At 52.6% G+C, this 9,379-nt stretch overlaps 1 protein-coding gene across 2 annotated transcripts; it reads left to right on the top strand.

Annotated features, from left to right (window-relative positions):
- Window positions 1-33: 33 nt before the first annotated feature.
- Window positions 34-8,504, top strand: ACRBP (acrosin binding protein). 2 transcript variants are annotated; one of them, XM_038576603.1, is made up of 10 exons: window positions 34-195; window positions 498-716; window positions 898-992; window positions 1,640-1,757; window positions 2,384-2,849; window positions 3,345-3,477; window positions 5,776-5,955; window positions 6,077-6,244; window positions 7,551-7,634; window positions 8,159-8,504. In XM_038576603.1, the coding sequence occupies exons 1-10, from the start codon at window positions 153-155 to the stop codon at window positions 8,279-8,281; spliced, it is 1,629 nt and encodes a 542-aa protein (XP_038432531.1). In that variant the 5' UTR covers window positions 34-152; the 3' UTR covers window positions 8,282-8,504. The 2 variants fall into 2 exon arrangements, with proteins under 2 accessions (XP_038432531.1, XP_038432530.1); XM_038576602.1 differs by lacking the exons at window positions 7,551-7,634; window positions 8,159-8,504 and adding an exon at window positions 6,569-7,494 and having other exon boundaries at window positions 6,077-6,358.
- The last annotated feature ends 875 nt before the right edge of the window (window positions 8,505-9,379 follow it).

Here is a 9,379-nt window from a genome sequence, read left to right as displayed (position 1 = left end):
CGCGCGTCAGTGCCCGAGGCCCCGCCCCGCCCTTTGTGACGTGGGGGCCGCACCTTCTCCCCCGAGGGCGACCCGCGCCCGCCGCCGGCTCCCTGGCTTGGCCCGTTAGAGGCCGCTTCGGTCCGGGAAACGCGGGCAGATCCACTGGGGCCATGAGGAAGCTAGCTGCTGGCTTCCTTCTCTCACTCCTCGAGGGTGAGCTGCCCCCGCCGACCGGAGCCGGCTCTGTCCCGGGGTTCAGCCTCCGCCTCCCAAAGCCCTTGCTGTGTGGTCCTGAACCACCTTCCTGGGTGGTCGCGTTGGGTTTGCTCCCTAGCTTCTGGGGTCAGACCTCAGCCTGTGTCCCCGGAGTGTGTCACTCCATCAGCCAAGGTCCCGGCATACGCCCCCAGCTGCTGCCTTCCACGGGGCCCGCTTGCCAGTCGGTCAGTCCAGCGCCCAGAGCGGGTTTCGGGGTTTGGTCCATCCATCCATCCGTGTGTCTCCTGGCCCCGCAGTGCTGCTCCTACTTCCGACACCTGCCCCAGCCCAGGATTCAATTTCGGCCTCCACGCCAGGCAGCCCTCTGTCTTCCACCGAGTATGAACGCTTCTTCGCGCTGCTAACCCCAACCTGGAAAGCAGAGACTACCTGCCGTCTCCGTGCAACGCACGGCTGCCGGAACCCCACCCTCGTGCAGCTGGACCAGTATGAAAATCACGGCTTGGTGCCCGATGGTGAGGGCCAGACTAGGGGGGCGGGCCTGTGCTCGCCTGAGACCGGAGGGGATGACCTGCTCCTCACCCCGAAGCCAGAGTCTCCACTCTGCAGACCCGAGGAGCCCACCGGCCCCTCCCGGTCAGGGAGGGCGACGCCCCCTTGTCTGTGTTCACCTTCTCCACCCCTGCCCATTCTCAGGCGCTGTCTGCTCAGACCTCCCTTATGCCTCCTGGTTTGAATCCTTCTGCCAGTTTACTCAGTATCGTTGCTCCAACCACGTCTACTACGCCAAGGTGAGGCTCCAGACAAAGGTTGGATTCAGTGTCCCAGGACCAGGGGAGAGGTGGAAGGGGTGAGGAAATGAGGATGGGCTCCAGGAGGGCTGTCCTGAGATCCTCCCTCCCTGCCTGCCACTTGGCCAGTTGTTTACTGAGATTACATATGAGGTAGGCCCCAACTTTGCTCCTCCACTCCATCCCTGCCTGCCCCAGAACCCGGCCAATGTTCCCACCAAGGTGCCACCACCCCCTGGGTTAGATTGTCTCTCCAAGCCCTGGTTTTGTCATCTGCAATGCGGGGATAAGAGTAACCTGAGTCAGTCTCACCTTGGGCATTCAGACCTTCGGGAACAACCTTGTTACCACAAGAAAATCAGGGAAGAGGGAAGTGAAGGGGCAAAGGGACAAGCCCTCCTATTTCTTCTCTAACTCTCAAGTGATTTCAAGTCAAACACAAGAGTGAGGGCAGAAGTGTGGCCCAGAGTCTTATCTCACAAGGGAACCCTTTCTCAGGTCTAGAGGGTTCCACCAGGGACCATATCTCCTCATCCCTGCCCAGGAACTGTTAGAGAGGAGACATGCCAGAAAAGGACTGAGCCATGCACTGGAGTAAAAGTCTGCCCCATGGGAAAGGCATGCCCACTGTCCTTCTCTTCTTGCAGAGGGTCCGGTGCTCCCAGCCAGTCTCAATCCTCTCACCTAACACTCTCAAGGAGATTGATGCTTCCTCCGATGTCCCTCCCACCACGATGACCTCCCCCCTCTCATCTCACGTCACAGGTGAGACCCTCCCAGTACCTGGGAGGCTACCTGCAAGCTGTTGCACAAATCCCAGAGCCCAGGAGTTAAGGCACCAGTGTAGGGAGTGGGGAAGAATGTTGAGCAGGGTGGGGGAGTGGCTGGCAGCAGGCAGCTATTTACATAAGGCAGGAGACTGCTTTTTATGAATACAAGTTGGGGCTTCAGGGTATTTTTCTGACATTACTTCCAAGGCTAGGAAAAATTCACTTTTCCCAGCTCCCCAAAACATTCCTGCATCTGGAAGTCCTCTGGCTTAACATCTTCACTCCAGGAACGATCAGTTGCTAGCTATTCAGAATCTTGGGGGTTTCATAAGTGAGAGGGCCAACAGGTAGTATTTGAGGTGGGAATTAGGGCAGAGGAGCACATGTAAGGGAGGTAGAAGGAAGAACCACAATTGCTTTGGCAATTTTTCTTTTATTTTGATGGTCGTATTAATCTCCCATGCTTTTTTGTGCTTGACTGTGTGAATCAGTGTCTGGGCGGCTTTCCTGTGCCTTTGTGTTTCTGTGCATGTCCCTCTTGCTGCAGAGATGCTCAGGGAGCAGAAGCCTGACTGTTCCTTTCTATTTTCTTTCTCGATCCTTTCCCAAACCCTTGTGCAGCCACAGAACGACAGGCCTTCCAGCCGTGGCCTGAGAGGCTTAACAACAATGTGGAGGAACTGCTGCAATCGTCCTTGTCCCTGGGGGGCCAGGAGCAAGGTTCAGAGCGCAAGCAGGAACAAGGACAAGAGCACAAGCAAGAACAAGGGCAAGAACATAAGCAGGAGGAAGGGCAAGAGCAAGAAGAGCAAGAGGAGGAGCTGGAGGAGGAAAAGCAAGAGGAAGGACAGGGGGCAGAGGAGGGACTGGAGTCAATGGCAGGGCTGCAGACAGACCCAGAGCTCAAGTTCCAGTCAGAATTTGTGTCTTCCAACCCTTTCTCCTTCACTCCCCGGGTGCGGGAAGTGGAGTCCACGCCTATGATGATAGAGAACATCCAGGAGCTCATTCGATCAGCCCAGGAGATGGATGAAATGAATGATCTGTATGATGAAGAACCCGTCTGGAAAAAGCCAACCCGTGACAGGTACAGGCAGTCCTGACTCCCTTCCCGCCACCACCAGCCCTATCCCTGATGCTGCCTTTTATGGGAAGGAGAAGCTCCATTTCCCAGCTTTGGCTTCCCAGACCCACTCAGACCTGCTTGGGCTTCATGTGTGTCTAGCAACTGTCTGCCTCAGCTGTTCTGTCACCATCACTGGCTTAAGCACTGTCCTAGATGCTCATTCTCTGTGTGATGTAGTGGCAAAGAGCCCTATACCTGCAGCCACCAGTCTTGGTTTCTGCTCTTGTCTCTGTCTCAGATTAGCATTGCAACTTTGGGGAAGATTACTTCCCCTTTCTGGACCTCAGTTCCTCATTTGTAAAAGGAGGCAGTTGGTTTGGAGGCCTCTAAAGCCCCATCAGCATGCTGAATGTGTGTGACCAAATCCAGACACCAAGGGGAGAGGCAAAGAGTGGATGTGGCTTTCTGTCCCAGCCCTCTGGCCCATCCTCACCAGCCAGTGCTGTCTTCTTGCAGCCTCCTGCAGATGCCCCACGTAGAGGCTTTGCTGGTGCTGTGCTATTCGATTGTGGAGAACACCTGCACCATAACCCCCACAGCCAAGGCCTGGCAGTACGTGGAGGAGGAGATCCTTGGTTTTGGGAAGCCGGTACGACTGCAATGCTGTTTAATGGATACATGCTCAGTGATAGCTATCCTTTGGGCCTGGCGCTATACTGGGACTTGAGAGTGTGGGGAAAGGCTGGTCTCTCCAATGAGTGAGAATCCCTTCTTTGGAAGGACATCTCCAGTTCACCTTAAAGGAAGAAGGCTCAAGACCTAGTCTGGAACCCATTCCAGTCCAGAGTTCATTCTTCACTTTTCTAAGCTGTTAGGCTTGAGCTATCTCCTGATCTAGTTCACCATCTTCAATACTTAGCATTGCCTTAGATGCAGTGATCCTTTCCAAAGGGGTCACAGAACCCATTCCAACAATCTGTAGAGAGATCCTAGTCTCAATATGCCCTCAGCACCCAGTGAGTCCTATTCCCAGGAAGGTATTCTATAGGTTTCCAGATAAGACAAGTTAGCAAATATGTGTTAAGAGTGAACATGCCATCCATTCATCCATTTGCTCAACAAATAATTGATTTTTTTAGTACAGCATACCAACTCTGTGCTAGGTACTTGAGATGTTGGTGATGAGTAAAATCTTCTTAGAGTCTGGTAGGAGAGACAGATGAGGAGACAGAAGAGTATGATGGGTAATTGCAGCCATGGATAAGTACAAAGTCTAGAGGCAGCAGATGCGGGACCCTATGGTCCACATTTGGGAAGGAACAGAGACCTGAAAATAAAAGAAGTTAAGCAGGCAAAAGAAGGGGCTTCGTGGAGATACCTGCTAGAGGGAATAGTAGGGGACCCAGAATGAACATACTGCTCCTGGCCTTAAGGGGTCCAAGAGCCATGAAGGATTCAATAGCATTGTAAAAGAAGTGTGTGGTAGGCATTGGAGAGAGATTCTTTTTTAAGATTTTATTTGTTGAAAAAAATTTTATTTGTTAATTGATGAGAGACACACAGAGAGAGGCAGAGACATAGGCAGAGGGAGAAGCAGGCTTCCTGCAGGAAGCCCAATATGGGACTTGATCCTGGGACTCTGGGATCACGCCCTGAGCCAAAGGCAAACACTCAACCGCTGAGCCACCGAGGCATCCCAAGGGTTTGTTTTGTTTGTTTTGTTTTGAGATTTTATTTATTTGGGAGAGAGAAAGCATGAATGTGGGAGGGTGTGAGTGGGGAACAGAGGGGGGACCAGAGGGAGAGGGAGAAGCAGACTCCCTGCTGAGCAGGAAGCCCAACATGGGGCTTGATCCAGGACCCTGGGATCATGACCTGAGCCAAAGGCAGATGCCTAACTGACTGAGCCACCCAGATGCCCCTGAGACTTTTTTTTTTCCCCTAGTGTAGTAAGTTCAGGAGTCATGGAGAGCTCCCTGGATATCTGGTTTTGGTTAAGGGAACAGTCAGAAGCCCATTTTACTGGGAGCAGGGTGGCAGGAGATGGAGAGATAGGAAGGATCACAAGGTGAAAAATCTCAATCAGCTGTCTGAAGTATTTGTATTTAACTTGGTAGGAAAAGCTAATCCAATAACGATTTTGAGTCAGGGACATGATGATGATCTCTTACATGTGAGGAATAAACAGGTGACATAGAGATTTCATGTGCTGTGACCAAGGGGGAGGATGGTGTGGACTGGACTTGCTGGTTAGCAAGACGCACCCGAGAATGCTGAGGAGGCCCAGTCAGGGCACGGACCCCAGCTAGGAGATGGGTAACTCCACTCTGAAGAACATCTTCCGAGGACTTGGAGGTTTTAGACTTGGGTTCTTGAGTAGAGTGTAGGTTTGGGGGTTAGCTGGGAGAGAGCTCCACCGTCATCAGGCTCCTGTTCTGAGTGGATTACTCAGCCTCAACTGAGCCCCGTTTCCTCATCAGTCAAATGGAGATGTTTCTAGTGCCTAGGCTAGTACAGGGCTCTGGTGAAGGCTAGCTGGACTGCGAGCATTTGTGGCCGTGGTGCCTAGCACTGTGTCGACTCTGTAAATACTAGTATTATCATTGACAGAGTGAGAGAAAGGGACTGGCATGAGTCCTTGTCAGAGTCTAAGGACGTACGTCTGTCAGATACTTGGCGATGAGGATTTGGAGCTCAGGAAAGAGATTGGAACTGATGATAAAGATTTGGGTGTGGCCCACAGGAAAGTGAAGGTTAGCCAGGAGTAGGCACATCATTGAAGAAGAGGGTGAAGAGTTAGAGCACTGAGCAAAGGTCCTGGAGGAGCCTTTGGGGAGGGGGCGGGGAGGAAAGCCGGAGAAGCCTTGGGAGGAGCCTTAACACAAAGACTTTCTGCAGGGGCTCAAAGTGTTTCAGCCTCATTCTATCAACCACACTCCTGCCCCAGGTCTGTGATAGCCTTGGGCGGCGACACTCAGCCACCTGTGACCTCTGTGACTTCTGCTCCCTGAAGCTGGAACAGTGCCACTCAGAGGCCATCCTGCAGCGGCAGCTGTGTGACAGCTCCCACAAAACACCCTTCATCAGCCCCTTGCTCATAGCCCAGAGCATGTCCATCGGTACCCAGGTACCTAGCCGGGCAGCCTGCAGTGGGGAGGCCTGAGGCTCCAGGCAGGACTGGACAGTGGGAAGGGAGGTCTGTAGGGGGGAAAGGGGCGTGCACCTCTCCCCCGTCCCTTGTGCCACAGGTAGGGACCCCAACATCAGGCCGCTTCTACGGGCTGGATATGTATGGCGGACTCCGCATGGACTTCTGGTGTGCCCGACTAGCCACCAAGGGCTGTGAAGATGTTCGAGTGTCCGGCTGGCTCCAGACAGAATTCCTTAGCTTCCAGGATGGGGATTTCCCCACCAAGGTTGGAGCCTTTCCCCAAAGCTCAACCCCGCCCCAGTTATTCCAGTTCCTTCCAATTCCTTGCTCCAGTAGCCCTAGGATGTACGAGGGGGCTAGGGAACTGGCCCTCATTGAGCCCTCCTGCTTCTTTCCTTTTTTTTTTTTTTAATTTTTATTTTATTTATTTATGATAAGCACACAGTGAGAGAGAGAGAGGCAGAGACATAGGCAGAGGGAGAAGCAGGCTCCATGCACCGGGAGCCCGATGTGGGATTCGATCCCGGGTCTCCAGGCTCGCGCCCTGGGCCAAAGACAGGCGCCAAACCGCTGCGCCACCCAGGGATCCCCCTCCTGCTTCTTTCCAACAGACACCCTGCCACCCCCTCTCAAAGAAAAGAGCAGGATTGTGTTGGTCAAAGTAGGAGGAATCAGAGGGGCAGAGGGGTGGGAGAGCCAGGGACTGGGAGGCAGGAGACCGAGGTTCTGATCCCCGCTCTGCCTGTTACCTGCTGTGGGGCTTCTGTCAAGTCACTTCCCACACTGGCCCAAAGTGAGACTCACCTCTCAACTGATGACTAGGTAATGCCTGAGGTGTCACTGACCTGTGACCCAGTGCTGGCCTGCTTCAGTCTGGCAGGGCTCCTTGCCCTATGGTTCCAGGCCTTCCCCTGCTCAGCGGGATCGACTTTGCTCCCTCTCTGCCCAAAGTTACCTCCCTTCTGGAGCTACCAGTTGTTCACTAATAGCCAGATCCCTCTTTTCTGTGGTTTAACAGGAAAAATTCAAGGCCAGGAAAAGCCAGGACAGCTTAAAGGGCTGGTAGGGCTCCTGCCTAGCTCTTATCCCCGGCCCCTAGACCTGAAAAGGGTCTCAGAGGTCATCCCTCCCTCTCCCCTGGATTTATAGATGGGGAGGCAAGATCCACAGAGGGAAGTGGTGCACCCAAGGTCACACATTAGAGATTCTTCTACCGTCTCCCTCACTTAACCATCACTAGAAGACTCCCTGAGATTGGGCCATTAATTGGGCCCCCTTCCCCATTCCCTCTTCCTTGGCTACTTTCCCAGCAAGCTGACCAGCAAGGCAGCCACTTCATTCTCTGGCTCCTGGCGTCTTTTCAGCACCAAGCTGTGACTGAGGGTGGGGCAAGAAAAGCAGAGGCGACAGAGGCCTATTCCTCAGAGAGGGGGCACCCCAGGTGTGGAAGGGCTGGGTCTCAAGGGCTCTGCCCCTGGCCCTGGTTCTGCCATCATGGGCTCTCTGGAGGATGGGTGTCTTAGAAGGCTTCTGATATCTCCCCACCTCCCCATTCCTGGATCCTGGCTTAGATTTGTGACACAGACTATGTACAGTATCCAAACTACTGTGCCTTCAAAAGCCAACAGTGCCTGATGAGAAGCCGGGACCGGAAGGTGAGCCCCTCACCCTGCCCCCTCCTCCTCCTCCCTTTGGTCACCACAGGGGGTCTATTGGGGTGAGAACGAGTTCCCAAATTGTATCTCTGGGCAGAAGCTTCCACCAAAGCCTCCTCTCTCACTCCTCCTGTCTTGGAGTAAGTGAGGCCCTCCCAGGCAGGGACAAAGGGGAGTCTAGGAGGCATGCTACAAATAAGAGGCACCACAGCAAGACTCCCTAGCTGGGTTAGGCATTGGATATTGAAGTGTCCTTCTTGCCTCTTACTCTTACTCACCCAATAGTCTAGAATAAGTTACTTCCTCTTCCATCCTCAGCCTCCTCACTTCTTGAAGGAGAGATTGGGCTACTTGGCGTCTCTTGCAGCCTTAAAAACCTACATCTGTTTCCTCCTTCCTTCTACTGCCCTGTGCCCATCCCTGCTCATCTCTGGTTCTTGCGGGACTTCTGACACTTCCCTCCTGCCACACCTTTGCCTCTTGGGCTCTGTGATGCAGACTCCGTGTCCCCAACCCCTGTGTAGGTGTCCCGTATGAGATGTCTGCAGAATGAGACTTACAGTGTCTTAAGCCAGGCCAAAAGCGAGGACCTTGTACTTCGATGGAGCCAGGAATTCAGCACCTTGACTCTAGGCCAAGCTGGATGAACTCAGGTCCATGCTACCTCCACCCCAGCCCTACCTTCCCACATTCTCCATTGCCTTTAGACCCCATCTGTCAGTTTGCTTTCCTGGCTGCCACTTGTGGGTCTCTCACCTTGCCCTGACTCACATTTGCCTTGGGTTGGAGCAGCAGTCCCAGAGAGGTCCATGATGGGCACTCCACTCGCCTTAAAGGATGTCTTTACATAAAGTGTTTATTTTCAATCTGTGTGGCCTACTTTGGTAATGATTCCATCCTCAGCACTGCCATCCTACCCCATGGGAATCAACACTTCAACCCCTGGGATTCATGGATCCATCTGAAGATGAAAGAACCTCATGAATTGTACTCAAGGAAGTAGACACCTGCCAGGAAAATACCTAAGGAATCAGGAAGTTGGATTGAAGGATGCCATGGCTGGGGTCTTAGGGATTGTGTGGGTCATGAGGGTGTGTGTCTTCATTTCTAAAGCCTATGCCCTCAGACAGGTATAAGATTGTCCCTCAGGAGGATCAAGGCTGGAATGTGACTGAGATTATGTCCTAGGGGGAACAACCCCAGGAAAGTAGGGCAAAACTTACACTTTATCAGGAGGGAGGGGAAAGCTGGGACCCAGAGCTCAGGAAACCCTTGATTTAACATCCAGTGATGGGCCAGATGATCTGAAGGTTGAGGTGGTCCTATCTTGACAACATACATTCAGGTCTGCCTCCAGCATTGGCCTTTAATAACTTGGGAGCTCCTGAAATGTGTTCTAGGGACACATATATTTGGGAAACTGTAGTCTCTCCTTCTACAGGTTCATGGTGATTAACAGCATTAAAAAAAAACCTGTTTATTATGGAAAAATTCAAACATGCACAAAAATAGAATAGTATGATGCACCCCATGCACCGTTCACCCAGCTTCAATTATGAACACACGGTCAATCTTCTAATGGCAGGATAAACGCTCTGAGAAACCCTGTCATAGAGAAACCTGTTCAGCCTAGTGTTTCTCAGACTTACTTGACCACAATATCCTTTTTCCTCTATGCTCAAAAACTTTAAGTTGCTTTTGTGTATTGGGCATGATACACCTAGCCTTGTTGAGGCAGGAGGTGA

The sequence above is a fragment of the Canis lupus genome, chromosome 27 (genome assembly GCF_011100685.1).
Source record: "Canis lupus familiaris isolate Mischka breed German Shepherd chromosome 27, alternate assembly UU_Cfam_GSD_1.0, whole genome shotgun sequence".
NCBI lineage: Eukaryota > Metazoa > Chordata > Mammalia > Carnivora > Canidae > Canis > Canis lupus.
This window is presented reverse-complemented; position numbering and strand designations above follow the sequence as displayed.

Excerpts from the sequence above, each read along its gene's own strand:
- ACRBP (XM_038576602.1), top strand. The coding sequence starts at position 153 with ATGAGGAAGCTAGCTGCTGGCTTCCTTCTCTCACTCCTCGAGG. Across the intron at positions 1,758-2,383 it reads CCTCTCATCTCACGTCACAG|CCACAGAACGACAGGCCTTC; the intron begins GTGAGACCCTCC and ends ACCCTTGTGCAG. Across the intron at positions 3,478-5,775 it reads TCCTTGGTTTTGGGAAGCCG|GTCTGTGATAGCCTTGGGCG; the intron begins GTACGACTGCAA and ends CTCCTGCCCCAG.